This window comes from Dipteris shenzhenensis, chromosome 29 (assembly GCF_047967505.1).
Source record: "Dipteris shenzhenensis isolate YYH24624 ecotype China chromosome 29, Dip_SZ_1.0, whole genome shotgun sequence".
NCBI lineage: Eukaryota > Viridiplantae > Streptophyta > Polypodiopsida > Gleicheniales > Dipteridaceae > Dipteris > Dipteris shenzhenensis.
The window spans coordinates 18,589,445-18,609,619 of record NC_141624.1 but is presented as its reverse complement, the minus strand read 5'-3'; the positions used below and the strand labels follow the sequence as shown (position 1 = coordinate 18,609,619).

The following is a 20,175-nucleotide window of genomic DNA, read 5'->3' as shown; positions in this document are numbered from 1 at the left end:
GTGAGGATTGCTCTCGATCCTGTGTCTACCCAGCCGCGGAGACCTCTACTGCCTCAAGGAGAGTATCTGGCACCACTGGTTCTAGGGAAGAAGCTGCAACCGGGGAGGAGGTCGAAGCTTCAGTGTCTCGGACTGTGCAAGGTGAGACTGGAGGGATAGCTCAAGGTGAAGCACAGTTGTCATGTGCACGGATTGGTATCTGACGTGTACTAGGTACACAGGACTAGCTCAGGTAGCTTGGGGAGGCTTAGAGCTAGGCAGGCTTGATTCTCGGGTTGAGTGGCAAGGGTACAAACTATTTATAGGTCTTCGCTATTTTTGGCGCTTGGGGCCCGAGTCTATAAAAGGGGCCCAGGGGGTTTAGTTCTCAGTGTGCAGTTGGGAGCAAGTTTCGTTCCCAGGTGCTAGGTCTGTTCCTGGATTGAGTCGCGGACGCGCGCCTGCATCTTAGCGTAGCCCAAGGCCCAGTGGCAGATCCAAGGCTTCACAGCACCACCTGGTGGTATGGGACACTAGGCTAGTTTGGATCTGATTGGGAGTTCATGCTAGTAGCTCAGCTCGTGGCTCGGAGGGGACATCTCCTGATTTGGGTTCACATCCCGTAGATGTCATGGTTGGGTGGTGAGCAGCCTGCTCAGTTTCTCACGTTGTGTGTGTTTGTTTGCAGATCAGAGGTTTCAGAAGTGCTGGGACGTGTCAGTTGGTATCAGAGCCAGCTCCTGAGGTAGGAATTTCTGATGCGAGAATTTTTGACGATTTCTTCCTCCAGGTATGCCCTAAAATTCGAAATTTGTTGCTGCAAATTCTGCTTGGTTCCTAGGCTATCAGGGGTGGTCAGGATGTAGGGAAAAGGTAGGAGAAAGAGAGAGAGTCTAGATTTCGAATTTACTGAAGGCTTTTAAAGAGAGAAGGATGCACGTAGCAGGGAGAGAGCAGAGAAGAAGGAAAGAGAGGCGACAGGGTAGCTGAGTTGCAGGCAAGTAGATAGCGACTGACGAGGCAAGTAGATAGCGACTGATGGGGCTGCGGTGGAGGCTGTGTTGGTGCGATGGCTGGTAGGATTTTCGGCCAAGGTAGGGAGAAGCGCAAGGAGCAGGAACAGGGTGCGGCCACCCTGAGAGAGGTGTTGCTTTTTTCGAAAAAGCACCACCCTCCAAAGCTGGGAGGGTGAGCCTTTTTTGAAAGCAGGGCTTCCTAATTAGGCTGCCCTGTTCCCTATATAGTTGGACAGGGTTCCAGCCCCATCCATAGCCTTGCAAGGAGCCCTCTCTGCCCTACTAAGTGACTGCGCCATCGAGATTCGGGACAGCCTGCGCAGGCTACCGTACAGCCTGCGTCACCGACCGTACAGCCTGCGTCATCGGCCGAACAGCCTGCGTCATCACCGTACTGCCTGCGTCAGCCACCGCACGCTTACGTCAGCGACTGTACAGACTGCATCAGCGTCCGTACAGATTACGTCAGCAACCGTACGGATCGCGTCAGCAGCCATACAGCCACGTCAGCCGTCCGTACAGCTGCGTCACCTGTACGGTCAATAGGAGGGTACCGTACAGTACGGATTGCTGCAGAATTCCGTACGCTGCAGCCTGCATCGAGTTCAGCCAGACTCTAGGATTATTGCTCCTCCGATTCGCCAGTTTTCAGCATCTCCTTCCATCAGCATCTCTTGGGACGGTTTTTCTCTGCTCCACTATCCTTTCAGCTACGATTTCTCAGTTATTTCTCTCAGTTTATATTCGTTCCAAATCAGATTTCAGTTATGTCTGATTCTGCAAATCCCGAGTTCACCATGGGAGAGCAGGATTTGGATTACACTCCTGTGGGAGAGGAAGATCAGGGTCTTTATGATGACCTGATTACGAAAAAGGCCTTCAGTGAATTCACCACTGCTCTGGATGGAAAATTCAAGCAGGTTAATGCGAACCAAACGGGGTTGACACAGCAACTCCAAGGGATTCAGACGACTTTCACTCTTCTGGCTAGCACTGTGCAGGCACTCACGCATGTGGATGCCATGGCTTCAGTGCTAGGCCCGAACATAACTCCAGACCCTTTTCCGGGAGATCAAAAGTCTCGAACGAAGGAGGTAGTTGACACTTGGTTACACAAGTGGCAGGTGCACTTTCAGTTCCACCCGTACCCAGATGAGAAGAAAATCCAGCTTGCAGCCGGTTTCATGTCAGGTAAAGCGTTGCTATGGTGGAAGGAACTCCAGCCTAAGCCAGATACATGGATAGATTTCAAAGGGGTCTTCAAGAAGGAGTTCCTGAAGAAGGAGGACGATTATGATATCGTTTGCAAGCTTAAAGCCCTCGATATGTCTAAGCAGAACTTGTCATTTGAAGTTTATCTTCAAAGGTTTCGAGATCTGCAAACCAGGGCCACAAAGATGGATCCAGCGACCTTGTTAGGTTTCTTTGTGGATGGTTTGCCAGACTCGTACAAGTTGCAAATCAAGAACAACAAATGCACAACGTTGCAAGAGGCCATGAACTACGCGCGTATTTATGATGACACCATGGCCGGTGCAAAAGCAACTATAGTTTCCGACACGAGTGGAAAGAAAAACAAAAGTTCTTTCAGCCTACGACTGGTACTGGGGAGACGAAGTCTATGGACAACGCCTCCAAGAAACACTTGACTCAGACAAAGAATGGTAAAGCCCGTTTCCTTCGTACTTTGAAGCTTAAGAAAGAAGGACGTTGCTTCTACTGCGAGGAGCGGGGCCACACCAAGAATGAGTGTCCAAAGCGCAAGAATCAAAAGTTAGCGCTCGGACCGAAGCTCCAGGCAGGTCCGAGAACCAGAGCCAAGGGAGCGAACCAAGTTTCGATGACAGGTATTTCTGTAAATGTCATTACCTGCCCACTTTCTTGTAATTGCACTTTCAATACTTCGTTGTTTGGTTCCCATGATCTTTTCCGAGTTTATGGAGAAGTTAGGGACCAACCGGTTCACATTCTCTTTGATCCGGGCAGCTCTCACAATTTTGTTAATTACAAATTTGTGCAGAAGATGGGGCTGTCCACAGTACCTAGCGATCACACCTATGAGGTGCAGCTTCCAGCTGGGAAGCAGTTTTGGGATCGCAAGGTTGAAGCGCTTCCTCTCCAGATTCAAGCTTACACAGGAGCTCTTACGTGTTATGTTATGCACCTGGAGCATGTAGACTTGTTAATCGAAATAGAGTGGTTTAAAACCCACAATATTCAGATTGGATGGACGGAGCATACACTTTCTTTTGTAGATAAGGACATCCAATTTTGTATTCAGTGTGATAAAATTCCCTCATCTCAGGGACCTATTGTATCTGCGATGCAGCTTCGGAATATATTAAACACTTCTCATTATGATGTCTATCAGTGTGTTTTGATTCCGCTTTCTTCATTTGTTGTTTCTGTAATTAACAAGAATGATTTAAGTGTGTTTGAACACCGTGAATTGAGAATGTTGTTAGATAGTTTTAAGGATGTATTCCCTGCTCAACTGCCGGAAGGTTTACCTCCAGAACGGGCAGTAGATCATCGCATAGACTTAGTCCCAGGGGCTCAACCTATTAGTGTACCACCTTATAGGATGAGCCAGGTAGAGGAGGATGAGTTAGCTACCCAGCTACAGGATTACCTGAATATGGGCTATATACGCCCAAGTAAATCACCTTGGGGTGCACCTGTCCTCTTAAGAAAGAAGAAAGATTCTACCTGGAGAATGTGTATAGATTATAAACGATTAAATAAAGTGACAATTAAGAATAGATACCCTCTACCTCGTTCTGATGATTTGATAGACCGTTTGGCCGGAGCAAAGTATGTCACTAAGATTGATTTGCGTACGGGTTATCACCAAATCCGTATCTATGCTAAACACATAGATAGAACCGCATTCCGAACTAGGTATGGTCATTACGAGTTTCTTGTATTACCTTTTGGTTTGACCAATGCTCCTGCTACTTTTCAGCAGATGATGAACGATTTGTTCAGGGATTTTCTGGGCAAATTTGTTGTAGTTTTCTTAGATGACATCCTGGTATATAGTCGAACGCTTGAGAATCACATAGGACACCTCCGGATTGTCTTAGTTATTCTAAGACAGCATAAGCTCTATGCCAAGATGAGTAAATGTGACTTCTTTATGAAGGAGATCATTTACTTAGGACACAAAATTTCTTCTGAAGGTATTAGCATTGATCTGGATCGTATCCAGAAGGTTTTAGAATGGCCTATCCCTCAGACTGTGAAACAACTTCGTTCTTTCCTAGGATTCACGGTATTTCTACGGAAGTTTGTGCGTTATTATTCACATATCACGGCACCCCTGACAAACATATTGGAAGCACCCGTTCTTGCATTACCCGATCCTACCCGGCCTTATGTTTTAGAGGCCGACGCGAGTGATTATGCGATTGGGGCAGCTCTATTCCAAGAGGGCAGACCTGTAGCTTTCGAGAGTAAGAAGCTAGACGACACTCAATATCGTTGGCCCACACTCGAGAAGGAACTTTATGCTGTAGTGTATGCTCTTAAGGTTTGGAGACACTACTTGTATGGTTCAAAGTTCCTTGTATTGACTGATCATCAGTCAATTAAGTATGTGTGTGATGGATCTGAATTGAGGGGACGGAAAGCTAGATGGGCAAAATTAATGTAGGATTTTGATTTTGAAATACGTTATCGTAAGGGTTCGTTGAATAGTGTGGCGGATGCCTTAAGTCGAGTTAAGTTTGTAAATGCTCTGTCATTTACGGAAATATCCTCTGACCTATTTCAATCCTTGAGAGGGCTATACGCAACTGATAGTCATTTCAGTTCTTATTGGCAGAGAGTCCAGGATGGGAGCTCCATGGTTGACCAGGACTCAGGGATTGTGCCACCTATAGTACAGGCGGCGGGAGGTCAGTGGATGATTAGGAACGGCTTGCTGTTCCGGAATGAAAAGATTTGTGTGCCAGATGTTCTGGACCTTAAATCCAAGATTCTCTAGGAGTGTCATGATGCTCCTAGTGCTAGACATCCAGGTATACATAGGACTCTGTCTCTTGTGAAGCATACCTTTTATTGGCCTAAGATGCGTGCATTTATTGAGAACTATGTAGTAAGGTTGCCGAGTTTATGCAGGGAGGGGGCGGGCTGTGAGGCAGGGAGGGGGCGGGCTGAGAGGAGAGGGAGAGGAGGGAGAGGAGAGGGAGGAAGGGGGTGGCGGCGCAGGCTGAGAGGGAGAGGAGAGGGAGAGGAAGGAGAGGCAGGGAGGGGGCGGGCTGAGAGGAAGGGAGGGGGCGGCGCAGGATAAGAGGGAGAGGAGAGGGAGAGGAAGGAGAGGCAGGGAGGGGGCGGGCTGAGAGGCAGGGGGGGGCGGGCTGAGAGGAAGGGAGGGAGCGGCGCAGGCTGAGAGGGAGAGGAGGAGAGGGAGAGGAGGGAGAGGAGAGGGAGGGAGGGGGCGGCGGCGCAGGCTGAGAGGAAGGGAAGGGGGCGGGCTGAGAGGGAGAGGAGGAGAAGGGAGGGAGGGGGAGGGGCAAGGGCTGAGGGCAAGGGAGAGAGGGAGGGGCTGAGGGAGAGGGGGCAGCAAGGGAGCGGGGAGGAGCAGCAGCTCACTCTCGGAACCAAAATGTTCATGGACTTTTCTCTTTCATCACATGTGATCTACAGCCAATTTGGCACGTGGGTTTGGGACTTTCAGTTGGTGTGTTGTATTGTGAATTCTAAGAAGTCTTAAAGTTTTCATATTCCAAGCTGTTTAGGGACGTATGTTTGCACCTCTTAACCCACCAGCCACCCCCTCCGCAGCTAATAAATATCCACCTGCCTCTTTGGTTAGACAGCCAGAAAGATCTGGCTTTTTTATACAATGCAGATGCTGCTCACCGTTTTTTAGGAAGTCTTTTAGAGGCAGTAGAGGCATACCATTTATATTTTTTTTTTGATAGGAGCAAGGGAAGGACACATAAAAATATCAGCATGCATGCACATGAAATTGTAAAAACAAAAACATTAAAAATATGACATCTAAATTCTAATACCATAAAATCTTGGAAAAAGTATTATTACAACCTTTGACATAGGTTCCCCTAAGGGTGCTCCATGAGTCAATTGAAGGAACCCTCTACTCATGGGGCAGTTGAGGGCTTCCGGGAAGCCCTCAACTGTCACAGCATTTGTGTCTTTAAAATTCATTGTTCGACTAGCATTTCAATTAAACTTAAAACAACATTGAATTAACAAAGCTGCAAATCTTGAAATTTAAACTAATAATAAAGATCCCAAAATTACAATCAAGATCCATGGTGATTTCCATAAGTAATGAATAAGTTACATATGTTTAGAAGATATCAACAAAACCTTTCTTTCTTTTCTTCTTCAAAGCATAGAAGTGGGAGAAAGCCTTTTTGCCCTACTTTCAAGTTATTGTTATACTTTGCTTTTCAATATGCTAGTTGCTTCTGCATAGAGGTACTTTTTTACACACATAAAGTACTTGGCGCCTTCATCAAAACTTCCAGTCCCACAAGATCGTAGGACTTGTGTCACATAGGCTACCTCGGTCTTGAGAATTTATGTAGAAATTTCCATTTTTGCAATTCCTCTCAAAAGGACCATTCCTCGCTTAACTGAACAGACATAATCATCAAACATTCGGGATAAATAAACAGAGCCTACTTACTTTTTAGCTTTAGAACTCAGCTCGAGGGCAAAACCTTCAGGTCCTATGAAGTCAAGAAGATAAAACACATCGAAACCATTTATTTCGAGGTCATTTACCCTACATGCACACAACCCACATATAATCACCACAAAATCAGCACAAGGCAACTCAACAACAAGTGAAATGACAGAAGGACAGATGGCGTCAATGGAGCTAAAGCAACTTGCACATAAATCCTTGCTTTTAATACAAGAAAAAAATTCAATGTCCCATAAGCAAGCTCTATGGAGAATACAAACGAATGCAGTCATGATAATATGAAATCATGACATACACCCTTTGATGCATCAACCAAGACAGAAACAGAAGCATAAGCTGAAACCGTAACTCTACATCTTCAACAAAGGCACGAGTACAAATGCTTGCAAAGAGTGCGCAAAGAGATGCAAAACTTTGTTGTACAAAGACTGCCAAAGATAACCTTCTAGTACAAGAGGGAGTTGCTTATTTTACACAACGCTCTCTACAAGAGGTAAGTCACTGATGAAGTTGTAAGAAAACAAGAGCACAAGGGAGGCCTGCCAGACTGGAGTGCCCTCCATAGGTAGAATCACATGCACACACAATGCTAAAAGAGAATGTCAATCACTAACTACAATGAATGAGAATCCAGCAACTAAACTCCAAAACACACACCTAACCTAACACATAGCACACACGAGCTTAGGAGGTGAGGAGGTATGAGGGAGAAGCCACATGGTAGCTTCACATAGAAGCTAGGGCCTCAACCTTCCTTGTTGAAATATTAGGGTGACCTCCCCACTTGTGAGCCCCCATATGAGGAGGACCTAGGTGAGGTTGACATTCATCATAGGATGGGATGAAATGGGATGTTGTAGGGCTTCCATGTGAGCAGCAAACTGGATGCCACATGGGCAGCGAGCATATTTCCTTCTAAGGCTTTTTATAGGTCAGCCCATGATGCCACCCATTAGGGCTGACATACAGACACTGACTGGGCAGTGTTTGGGGCTGCATATAACCCAGCCAAGAGCTCATGGAGAGGCTCAATAGGGTGGGGCAGGACAGCACAAAGGTACAAAGGAACAGGAGGTATTTGGTCAGGTACAACAGCTACTTCAGCTGGTAAAGCTGGAAAGTTCTCGAATCTATATTGATTGCCAAAACGTGCCAAACTTTGACAGCCTATATCTTTTGATTGACAAACCTGAACTCGTACATGTAGCATGTCAGAGCCAATTGAGAGATTTATCATGTTTTTCGCACCATTTGGTAAAGTTGCATGCATAAAAATAAGTATTTTATGAAATTATGGCTAATTTTCTCCACAAAGTTTAGAGGACGATCGCCCATTTTAGGCTATTATTTCTCAAGGGTGAGGATGGTAGGATAGCCTACTTAGGTGGTCCTTTTTCAAGGAGACCTCCCCCACAAAAAAAACACTGATCCTTGCTCTGAATGACAGACTAGATACAAGCGACAAGGCCATGAAAGTTAATGAATAGTTGTCACTTGCATCCGTCTAACATGTACAACCTTTTCAACGTTCAATCGAAGTAAGTTGATACCTAGGAAGCACAATCCAAACATATCAGAAGGAAAATAAATAAAGAGCTCAATTTTCCACAGATAGATCACTTATAGTAAGGCATCAACTTAAGCACGTCCACTATGTAGGTATATGCATTTCCATTCACTATGTAAGTATATGCATGACTATGTTGTACTTAGAACTACCATTCTGCATATTTTGCATGACTATGTTGTACTTAGTACTTAGACTACCATTCTGCATATTTTGCATTCTGCATTGGTGTGGATGCTCGTTTAGTAGCTCCACCCTCACAGCTCGTTTGTACCAGGATTTTCACAGTCTCATAGACCCATCGGTCTTCCGAAGACTTTAATAAACTTTCTTTCTTTCTTTCTTTCTTTCTTATCTAGATAGCCAACTGTGCTGGAAATTTGACTCTAACACGAGAAAGGATGGTGAATAGAATGAGGTGGAAAAGGCTCTATGACATCACATTTGATAAACCTCTCGATTGGAATCTGTGGGGAAAATAAGCCATAGTAATGATAAAAAGGCACTTACTTGCAGTACAGAAGCAATTACAGTCGGCTACAAAGGCTGGAACAGGGCTTGCAAAGAACAGCCTGTTTGCTGTGAGATGCGCTGGGCAAACAGCCAACAACGTGCCTGCAAAGGAGGCCTTAAATAGGCCAGGAAATCGGAGCAGCAAGTCGGCTGATCTGGCTACTACAGACTGGGTCATCTGACAGCTGCCAGGTCGTCCACTCTGTAGGATCTGGTCGGCCAAATCAGTATGCTGGTAGGCCAGACTCGAGGGGCATACAGCCCTATTAAAGGCCCGATTCAGGGGGCAGTTGTTCAGTCTTGTTGAAGCAGATCTTCCACAGATCCAGAGCACACCTAGATGCATACCTACACTCTGTAGGAGAGCATAAGTGCACAGTAGGGAGCTTTGTCAGCAGTAATCTTAGGAGCACAACTTTGCAAGAAAGCTCTACATTTTAGCAGCTATTGAAGCCTACACAGAGGCACATGGCAGAGAGGAGGAGTTTACTTCAGAAGGTGCCACAATCAGAGCCAGATTTAGTACCCCACTGTCACGGGCATCCACAGGCCGTGGCCATGCTGGACTGCCACACAGGCAGCCAGCTCAGCAGCAACAGCCCACGCAAGCAACCACGTCAGCAGCTGCCATGTGGGACTGCCAGGCAGTCAGCCAGCAAGGACACGTCGCAGCAGAGGCACCAGCTCAGCAACCAGTCGGCTACCACGTGGACTGGTCGGTGCCATGGCAGCAGCCAGTTGGCCACATTAGCCCCAGTCGGTGGTGCAGCAACAGGGTTGGCCTTGCTGGTCAGTATTTTGAAGCCCAAGGAAACAGCCCCCTTGGCCCTCATTCTCCATCCACTTCTCAGGCCTTCAAGCCTTCAGAGCAGCAGAGCCAGGCCTTGTTGGAAAGGTCACCTCCCCATCTGTACGCCGCCAAATGAGGAGAGCGTGGGGGAGGGAGACCTAGGGCAGGATGTGCCCAAAGAGAGATTACCTGAATGTGTGGATCTGGGACAGATCTAGAGCATTCATGGTTGGCGGGGTGTCCCAGGTAAAAGGTGTGATGAAATCAGCAATGTACGAAACAGTACGGCGCTGCATACGTGGCTGGAGAGAGCCTGGCAGAGGGCAGAACCAGCAGGGAGAACAGGCGCTGACATGGCAGGGGATGGGGCAGCATATGGTAGCCCATATGGAGGGCTGGTTGGGCTGGGCAAAGCCAGCCAACCAGGCCCTATCTAGGGCTGGCCAAGGGCTCAGCCGCTGCATAGAATCATGGACCAGCAAGCCCTGGAAAAGAGAGCCCAGGAGGGCGATTTTGTGGGGCCAGTAAAGGGCCCTATTGGGGCTGGTTGGGCTGAGCCAACCAGGTTGGTTGCGCCAGCCAACCTGGTCTGTCCAGTCGGCCCAGATTGGGACAGACTGGTCGGTTTTCTCAGCAGACCTTAGGGCCTATATAAGGAGAGGCTCTTGGCCTCATTCATCATCCAGCAAGTCAGCAAACATAGGAGCAGCAGGAGCAGCAGAAGCCTGATCTTTGGGCCTACATCCAAGAGGCAAAGCAGGGCCAGAGTTGCTGCAGACTGAGCTCACTTGGGGCTGAAGCCTAGGCTGCCTACTAGGGCAGCAAGGAGCTGAGATCATCATACCTTCTAGAGCAGCCATTCACAAGCAGGTTGGAGCAGTGGAGCAGGGACCTATGTGCTGCAGACAAAGCTTGGCAGGGGCTGCCCACCTAGGCTGATTCACAGGCAATAAGGTGGAGAAGAACACACTGGACGGAAAGTCTACAGATGCTCGAGGTGGAGCACGCGGGCTCGAGTCTAGAGATAACTGGCAGATAGGAGAAGGACCTTGTGGTAAGATCAGAGGACCACACCATTGGTGGGACTCTGGATCTATATCTTTTGTATTGTGTCCATAGTTTTGGACGGAAATATATTATTTTGGTGGTTTCTCTATCTGGCTGGTTCATTGCCTATTGATGAGTCTGCACATCTATTGTATGCACATTAAGTAAAGAAGTTTGTGATTCCACACCCCACACGCACACTGTGTGAGCTCCTGGACATTACTATAAGTCTTCCGCTGTGCGTACCCTCTGTTGGGTCTTTTCTAACAGGCCTCCCCGCAGCAGACCAGCAGGGTAGCCTCAGCCTCTTCAGGGATCTAGTGAGGATTCACCTGCTCTAGGTAGTCTAGTTTCTTTCTAGTTTTCAGTTGAGGGTTTCAGCCCCTCCATACAGTTGTATTCAGCCCTTCCGGCATTCATACATTTCAGTTATATTCTCTCCCTCTGATTCTCTCATTCACATTCACAGCATCACTTTGTGTATTGAATGCATCATTTTGCAGTTTGCAGTTAGTGAGCAGGAGAGAGAGTGAGGATAGTCTATCTCCCACTACACCCACCTCAGGGTTTGTTTACTGAAGGTATTGGTACATCTGTTGCCAGTTTTTGTGCTTGGTATTCACCATTGTATATATTATGTTTTGGCTGTACATCTGAGTTTTCTCTCAGATCTGCATTGTTCTCTTTAGTGATAAGTAAGCACATGAAGTTAAATTGTGTCTTCTCGAAGTGTCTTGTGATCTCGGGATAAATACTTCCGCTGCAAGGTGTTGGCCTATAGCAAGCAACTACCCTATGTTTCTAGCACTCGTACCACTGACATAGTGTAAACTTGCACTAACACATGTGCATGGATGCAATATTGATACCTGAATACCTGATTGGCTACCCTAGAGTGAGGCAGTGAGTGCATGGATGGCAATATTGATACCCCATTGGCCACTCTAGATTGAGTGAGGTGGTGAGTGCATGCTTTGTGACACATGGCAAACTCCATCCAGGTTAGAGCTGTGAAGCGGTGCCATGTGGCACCCATCCTCTCCAACCATAGTGGATGTATGTGGAGTATGCCACCTCTCTCTCGCTTCATAAAAATCTCTAAACACCTATGCAGACATAATGTCATAGGTGATCTAACTAGGCCCTAACATCTAGCTACCACTCTTAAGAACCATTCGATAATCCCAGCCACTCATCACCCCAACAGTCAACCAATAGTTCATCACCCCAACAGTGAACCAATAAAGTAAATCCATAGTTCATCACTCGCTTTTCCAATACTTTCCCTTGATGAACAATGGATTTTGCACCACCTTTTCTTTTGCATGGAAGACCCTTAGGGCATGTGTCAATCGCACAACCCTTTTGGGACCTTTCATGCTGGGTTTTGACCCAATAGAAGAGGTAGCCAGGTCTTTTCACTTTTCATTAGGTTCCCCAGCGTTCCTCAAGTTATCATCGGCTTCCCCCCTCTATTGGAGCTACCTTCAGAGTGGTCACAGAGATCCCCCCCCCTCTAATTTACCCTCTTTTGCAGCAAAGCTGGCTAGATCGGATGGGGGGTAGAGATAGGGTTGTCAATGATAACCCTAACTTACCCAATGACCACATCATGCTCCAACACCCTAATGGTTCTTTCTTTCGGTAGAGAGTCGAGATTGCAGGCAGACAAGACCACTGTAGGATCTGTAGTACCTTTGGGCATTTTGCCAAGGATTTTCCAAGAAAGAAAAAGAGGCCCAAAAAGCTTTATGGAGCAGCTCCTCCTCGACCTCGGCAGAGTGTTCTCCGGCAACGCCTTCATCTTCGGGCAAGGGTTGCCCAGGGCGGGGCTTCGGACCTAGAGACTGAGAAAATAAGCCACCTGATACCGGAGTCTGCGAAGTTGAGTCCTGCAAGAGAGGGAGAGGCCTCGGGCCCTAGAGAGGAGGCCTCAGCTAAAGAGGGAGCAAGCGACTCGTCCCCGCTCTTACTCGAGGGCTTCAGGACAAGGAGCGTCGGACAGGGGGCAAGGGGAAGGAGAAAAGGAGGTGGGCTCTGCTACAGCAGGAGGAGCGGGGGAAGAAGAAAGGGAGGGGGGTTGGCAAGGGGGCAGGTGTGAGAGTCACGGTAGCATGGGGGAGGGCGAGGGGGAAGGGGGGCAGGGGGGAGGGGATGGGTTCGACGACAAGGGTGGAAGGTCACGTGGAGGCGAAGTTGGAGGAGGGGGGGCAAGGACCACCTTCGGGGCGACAGGGGAGCACTAAGGACCTGCTGGGGTGCTTGTGACATTGTGCCCAGGGCTCCTGCCGTCAAGGGGACATAATTGAAGAAGGTCTCCTCCTCCAGAGTCTGAGGGCGGTCTGTAGAGTCTCCCTCTGTCTGCTTTCCCTTGGGAGGGGGCTCCATCTCATCCTCTGTGTGCGACGTCTGGCACGCCGCCTACGGTTCTACTTGGCCCTATTGCCATACTTCTTACATTTCACCTTGGTCCAAGCAGGCCCTCCCGAGGGCTTCACCCAAGGGGTCTGGGACTCAACTTTCACTTCGATTCCAGCAATTGCTACGCCTAACACCAACGGATTGTAGCTAGCCAATGAACTACTACAACAATAGATAGCACAAGCAGTACCGACGAACAAGCCAGAGCCAAGTGCAATGAACAAATCTGGAGGTGGGATTGAACAAGACGCTTAGAGCAGCTTTGGATGGACGCTCCAAAAATGCCTCCAACAAGGTGAAGCGCTCATAGGAGTAGGCACCAACTCCATCTGTAACGACAACTGCCCAACAGGCAACCAGCAACCTAAATTGTCAATGAACGTACCTATTGCAGGCAATGAACGAACAAGGAAACAAGCCATTTGCACATCCTTATCTACCGCTGTGTAGCAGTTTCCCAACTTGCGAACCCAGCTCGACCCGTCAATCACAAGTTGTGAGCAGAGTAGTAGCTGATAGGAAGACCACGAGCAGCAGGAGCATCGACCTGCATGGCAAATGAACTATTACTTGTCGTTGATTTCCGCATGCTCCACTCAAGCCTATCCGCCACCATGCCCTCGCTATGCTCATGCCACCTTGGCCACACCCTCATAGCCGTCGTGACAACACTGTCCATCCCTGCCGTCTGCCCGTTCCCACGCCTTCAAAACCTTAGCCTAGTTCTAAGGTTAGTTTGATTATTAGTTGTGGTCTAGTTAGGTTAGGGTTAGTTAGGATCAGTTAGGGGTTAACCTGATTGAGGTTAGGTTAGTAGGTTTGGTTAGGCAGGTTGGGTTTAGTTAGAGGGTTAGGTTAGCCTAAGTCAATGTCCTAACAGTCTTAGTAGTCTTAGGTTAGTGCTGTACTAACTATCCTAGGTGACTTAGGACCCCCCCCCTTTTTTTTTTAAAGGGTGGCAAAAAGTCCAATTTTCCAGCCTCTTTAGGGGCCTCACATAGCTCAGTTTGGAGTCTTTTTTTGGCCCTGTTTTGAAGCCTCTTCATCGATCTTCCTCCCGAGCTTTGCCATCAGCCTTTTATCGTGGTTCTACACACTATATCAGGTGCTCATTACAGCAGCATTATGTTGTCTCCTTCTCTGAGTCCACTTCCTGCATTTGAGCTTCTCTCTCCCGGACAGCCACCATGGCACCCAAGCGTGCCCCTCGGGATAGATTGCATGATAGTGATGAGGTTGCTCAGCATGAGCAATTGCCTTCCATAGTGGGTGCATCCAGTGGTGTACTGAGAGAGATCCCTACAGCTCAGGCTTGTAGGAAGTTGGTGGTTACAAAGCCGTCCTCATGGGGTGACTGAGGGTGTTTGACTCACACCTCCATTGGTTGCATTCGAGGCCTCGTGATTGGACCATGCATGAGGTGAGGTGATTGGTTGCATGGAAGGCAGCCACGTTGTGCATGGCGACCTCTCTAGGAGCCAAAGATCATGGCGGTTACTCAGCATGTGGAGGTTGAGAGGAGCATGGCGGTTCCTGTCATTGTGATACACCTATGACTTGTCTGCACGCAGCTTCCTTCACTCTCTTAGTCAAGCCAGGCTTCGTGCTTGTCTATGTCGAGCTCTATGAGAGCTTCTATGATCACATGTGCTTTGTAGGGTTCTTAGTAGAGTCTTGAGAGTCTTTTACAAGTCATTGTACGGCCAACAAACTTGGTAGAGGTGAGGCAAAGTCCTGAGTCTTCAGTTCATTTCATTAAAGAGAGTGTGATTGATTCATTGTATTGCAATTTGTCATTTGAATATTTTGCAAGCATCTCGTGTTCCGGTTCTATCTTAGCTCTTACAGCCAACATATGGTATCAGAGCAGCGTCAAGTGTGCGACGGGGTTGAATTCCAAGTACTGGAAAAATTGAGCAAGTGGAGTGGTGTGAGAATTAAGGGTGACGTTTCCATGTCCAAGAGAGTATTGCGCAGTTCTTATGTGTGCCCTCCTATTGTAGTGCCTAGAGAATTGAGAAGACTGCGAAGCAACCGTGGTTCAAAGAGGAGACGTTCACCACTAGTTCTATTAGCAGAGGCTTGCTTCCTTGAGATATTAAATCAGTGATTATGGAGAATGAAAAGGCTGGTGGGATACTTCTGGCATCATGCAACCTCTCCTTCGGTCTTTTCTCTGTCCCAGCACACAAGTTCTTTTGCATGAATAAAAGACGGGTTGCCAGCTGCCAAGAAGGAAAGTTTCTGCCGTTAAACGTCGACAAAATCCCAGCATGGGAAGCAAAGAATGAAAAAGCCATTGGCTAAATGGGTAGAGCTTTGGGTTTCGAATACTTTCACCACCTCAACGTGAAGCTAACAGCAGCAGAAAATTGGCAGATCCTAGAATCTTTATTCGGAGTCTGGTTGAAACATTCAAAGGCCAATCTCAAACAAGATTTGTTTGATTTACAGATAGTGAGCACATATAGCTAGACACAGCCAGTGCATCAGATAGCAGTAGCTACTACACGGCAGGGGGTTAGTGGTTGGCAGCAAGCCACTTTTGATGAGATGCTAGTAGATTCCTTGTGTTTCCTACCTGAGGCCATCAAACTTAAGATGTCTTTCTCCGATTATGTGAACCTCAAGCGTGATACTCGCACTTCTGGAGGTTACGCACACTAGAATTATGCAGCCAAGGATGTCAAGGACAAACTCATAGTGCATAAGTTCAAAGGGGACACTCGTACACCTGAGCTGGAGGAGTGGCTTAAGAAGTTGGAAGATTATTTTCGCTTCTGCCCAAAGCAAGATGAGGACCGCATAATCTTTGCGGGTATGCACATGCAAGACTATGCACATACTTGGTGGCAGTATATGAGGGATTCACCTCAAAGGCCAACCACATGGAGGGGTTTTAAAGAAATTATGGTCACTACCTTCATATCCCCACTCATCTTGGATTAGTACTTGGCTAAATTTTATGCATTGTCGCAGACTGGTATAGTCCAAGAGTATTTGCAGCAATTTGGCCACATCGGTTACACGTACGGGATGCCTTAAGAACTTCTCGTTCCTCAGTTATCAACTGCTTTCTGCTTTTCTAATCAACTGTCAAAGCCTCAGGTTGACTGTCATAGGTATGATCGACGAAGCCCTCCTCTTGGTCAAGCACCATGGGGACCAATTCCTCCCAGGTCAACTCATTCATCCTACCACTGGCAATCAAGGATGAATAGAAGTCCCAATACTGAGAGGATAACTGGGACAAAAGAGTTATGGCCATGTCCTCTGATAAAATATGCTTCCTCGCTTGGAGGATCTCCTGTTGAAGTTCCTGTAACTTCTTGATGTGGTCCCGCATCGATGAAGACTTCCTGGGATCCAACAACCTCATCTGGACCTCCAATGAGACCCTCTTCATGGAGAGGTTCAGTTATACATGGACTCCAAATGCTCCCATATACTCTTGGGCACAGTCATGTGCTTCACGTGATTAATCACCTGAGGAGACAGTTAAGAAATATAAATGATCTTACCCTTGCATTGGCACGGTCCCAGAGCTGAGACAAGTTCTCAGCCTCCTGCTCCTCCAGGATGCCAAGGTCTTTCGCAAGGGGATCTAGTAGGGCAACACCTATCAGGATAAAATCTGCCAAACCATATGACTGTAACACAGACTCCATCATCACCCGCCAGATGCTGTAATTGAGCCCATCCAACTACTGGTCAACCAGAACATGGGCAACACTAGAATTCTAGTCTTGTTCTCTGCCATCTCGATCAAAGTCGCCATGTCGGAGTGAAGAGGACGATGAGCTGAAAGAGAAGATGGATAGGGTAGAAGTTAACTGAGGGTTGAAGAAAGGAGAAGGCAGAAATAGAGGATGAAGGGTCTGTCAGCCCAATGTACCTTCACACCTCGCTTTCCATCCCTTGGAAACACCTCCTCTCTCATCTGAAAACACCCTTCAAAGTCACCCCTTAGCTGGTCACCCGAACAGTCCACTCCTCGCACACGCTCCTCCTCAAAGACACCTCCAAACAGCACCCTGATCCTCCTCTCTGTGTGTTGGCTCAACACTCCCTCCGCTCCTTGGGTCTCAAGCCAACCGTGGCTCTGATACCATGTGAGAAGTGCAGCAGAAATGAACGGGAGAGAGAGAGAGAGAGAGAGAGAGAGAGAGAGAGCACGCCTCACACACACACCAAACTGAGAAGGAGAGAGGAGAGAAAGGCATAGGAGAACTGCAAGTGATCTCTGGAGAAAACCCCGCTACAACTGGGGGAAAATCTCGGAAATGGGCTGCTCGAGAACTCAGAACAAACAGCTCAACAACCAAGACAAAAGGGAGCACACGGGAGTAGATGAACTGCTCCACTGCCCTGCTCCTCAAGTGTTCACTGGGCTGGCTGTGCACCTCTGCCAAACCCCTGCAAAGAAGTGATGAAAGCACAAGTGGGGGGGGGCCTATAAATAGCCCCCCAGCTTCCTAGTCGGCCAGCAAGAAGGCAGGGCAGATCAGCTGCTGATGTGGGCTGACCCACAGCCCTAGGGGCCGACCCCTACCACCCTCTATATGAGGCTGCACAAGGCCCCAAAGCAGGGGCCTGATAGCTGACAGCCAGGGCAACCGACTGCCCCTAGCCCTCCATATGGTGCTACCTCAGCCTATAAGAGGGGCTGTACCCTCAGCCGACCTGCTCATCAGGGAGCCGACTCCCTAGGCGCCTCAGAAGGGGCTGCCACGCGGCAGCACCGCATGCCTCAAGAAGGCCCTGAACAGCCCCGCAAGTGGGCAGCAACCCCTCCAGCACTGGGTGTCCTGCCAACCCTACTCTACCTAAACCTTACAAAAGGGGCGGGCACACCCATCTACCCTAGCCTCACTCACTGGGCGGGCACACCCGCAAACAAGGCTCTCTCTCTAGGTGACACCAGGAGATGTTAACCTCTAAAGTCTCCTCCTCTCCATGCTTTTCAATTTTCATATTATGAGATGTGGCTAGTTCTCCACACTTTTCTAGCCATAGCCATGAAAATTATGACATGTGACTAATTCTCAGCTTAGAATTTGTAAACGTTAACTAGGCTGGTCATGTAACAAGGATGGTGTTCCCAACTGATCATATATATTGAGTGCACAAGCTGACACGGTACAGTCACTCTAAACTCTGCCTCTAAAAGGGTGAGCTGGTATTGCCTCTGCAACACGACCTTCACACATGCCAATGGAGTAATGGATGGTTGAAAGCCCTTCCTTGAGCTGTCTTAGACTGAGTCTGATCCATAAAGACCATGGCCTATGGTGCTTTCTGCCACAGCATTGTTGTCTTTGTCACGATGCCACATATGTTGCTTTAAAGGGATATATTGACCTTTGGTATAAATAGCAATGGAGCTTCACACCACAAATGAGAGTGGTTTAGCTGTCTACTACATGGGACAGTCTGTAAGGTTATGCATGTGCCTTGGGATGTTGAAATCCGAAAGAGGGTTGTCTTTCGTTGGAGCAGGATGTATAGGGTGGTTTAAATTAAGTCAAAATTATAGGGTCATCTAAACTACGTTAAAGCATCCAGATATGGCCCACCACATGTGAAGAAACAACTGCTTACAGAAATGTCTGGCTCTCTCAGAAATCGTGTGACATGAACCCCAAGACCACTATATTCTTGGGTAGAGTTGTAAAGCGCTCTTTGTGGTGTTTGACAATATGCATTGGATGCTCTACTGGGATAACCAAAAGTTGATGCAATTGTTTGAAGCAACATATGTGCATTAGGTAGAGGTAAGGGGTTGCTGTACAAGCATCTTGTGGTGAAGAAGAATCTCAATGTTTGCCCCCTTGGACAATTGCCTCTTATTTTGAGCCTTCAAAAATAGTGAAAACCATGTTAATTTTTGCATGATAGTAAAAAACCTTGCTTTGTCGATTATCTAAAGACATACATTTACTGTTAACCTTTAAAGATAGTTAGACATCTTATACAGGGATGCTACATGCCTCACAATCTACGACAGACCATCGACATGTAACTTGTCGTTGAGGTCTACAATGAATCCTGAATTAATGTGTCCTCGGTTAATGAGTCATTTTCATGCCCCTTGTAGTTGTAATAAGGCTCTACGATAGGACCTTTTTTTGTGTGACCCCTGAAGTTTAGGGTGAGAGACCTAAGAGCGGAAGGACTAAAAACAAGGATTCCCCAAAACAGTTTTCACAGGACTATACAGAGCAGACCCTCCTTGACCTTCAACCAAAAAGACATACACCAGCATTTTGCCAAATTCACAACCGCTCTGTGGGATTTCTACATTTGAGACATTATATCATTCTGCCGTGCTTCGTTTTGCTTCTTGTTGAAACAGACACATAAAAGGTCTCGACTCAATTCCCTGTTAAGGTCATGTTGACGCAATTTCCTGCTAAAAAGCTCAGAACTTTAGAGTTCCTCCTTTTATGTTATCCAACTTTACAATTCCTCCTCTCATCGATTTCTGAAGGTAAAGGTCTAGAACTGTACATATACTGTGCAATGAGAATTCTTCAAGGCCCCATGTCTGCTCAAAGGATCCCATAGAAAAGGCAATGCGAGCTATTGTATTTACATGAGAAACAAGCACATTGTATTGACATGAAAACCAAGCTATTGTATTTACAAGGGATGGTGCTGCAACTCACTGGAGAGGGTTATATACGGTGTTGGGGAAGAATACAACGGGGATGTGTAGAGCCGAGTGATAGAGATGAGCAGCGAGGGCTGCAAATGCTCCATCAGGGCAAGGGTAGTGGTAAAGTACGGCAGCACGCCCTCTGCTGGGACTGTGGAATTCCATCTTGTTTGTAGAGAGAGAGTGTGACTGTGAAGACAAAGACTTGGATGCCCATGAAAGTCTTTGAAACACTCCTAGGAATGGAGGGAACAATGAATATGGCAACCTCATGGTGAGCAAAGATTATAGGAGTAGGGACGTTTACACCAAGCACCTTATGCTCTTTACATGCCTCCCCTCCACGTACAGCCTCTCGTGTGCGCGCTTAAAAAGAGTCCTCGGCAGTCTTGAATGGGCCCACACCATTAGCTGCCCATCGTGGGCTTTAAAAATTTGAGTGCCTGCCCACGGGCACCCCCCCCTTTACACACCACCCAACGGCCACCCCCAACAATGGTT

General features: G+C 47.6%; 1 protein-coding gene across 5 annotated transcripts in view; it reads right to left on the bottom strand.

Annotated features, from left to right (window-relative positions):
- The window catches only part of LOC147882527 (DHHA1 domain protein), a 103,013-nt gene extending 83,050 nt beyond the window's left edge, over positions 1–19,963 (bottom strand). For 4 of the 5 annotated variants that reach the window (XM_087400633.1, XM_087400634.1, XM_087400631.1 and 1 more), the window contains exons 1-2: positions 19,685–19,963; positions 6,658–6,756 (exon numbers count right to left, since the gene is read on the bottom strand). In XM_087400633.1, coding sequence (XP_087256759.1) covers positions 6,658–6,756; positions 19,685–19,947 — 362 coding nt within the window. In that variant the 5' untranslated portion in view covers positions 19,948–19,963. The remainder of the gene's footprint in view (positions 1–6,657; positions 6,757–19,684) is intronic. The other variant, XM_087400635.1, reaches the window with a different exon arrangement.
- Positions 19,964–20,175: the final 212 nt, after the last annotated feature.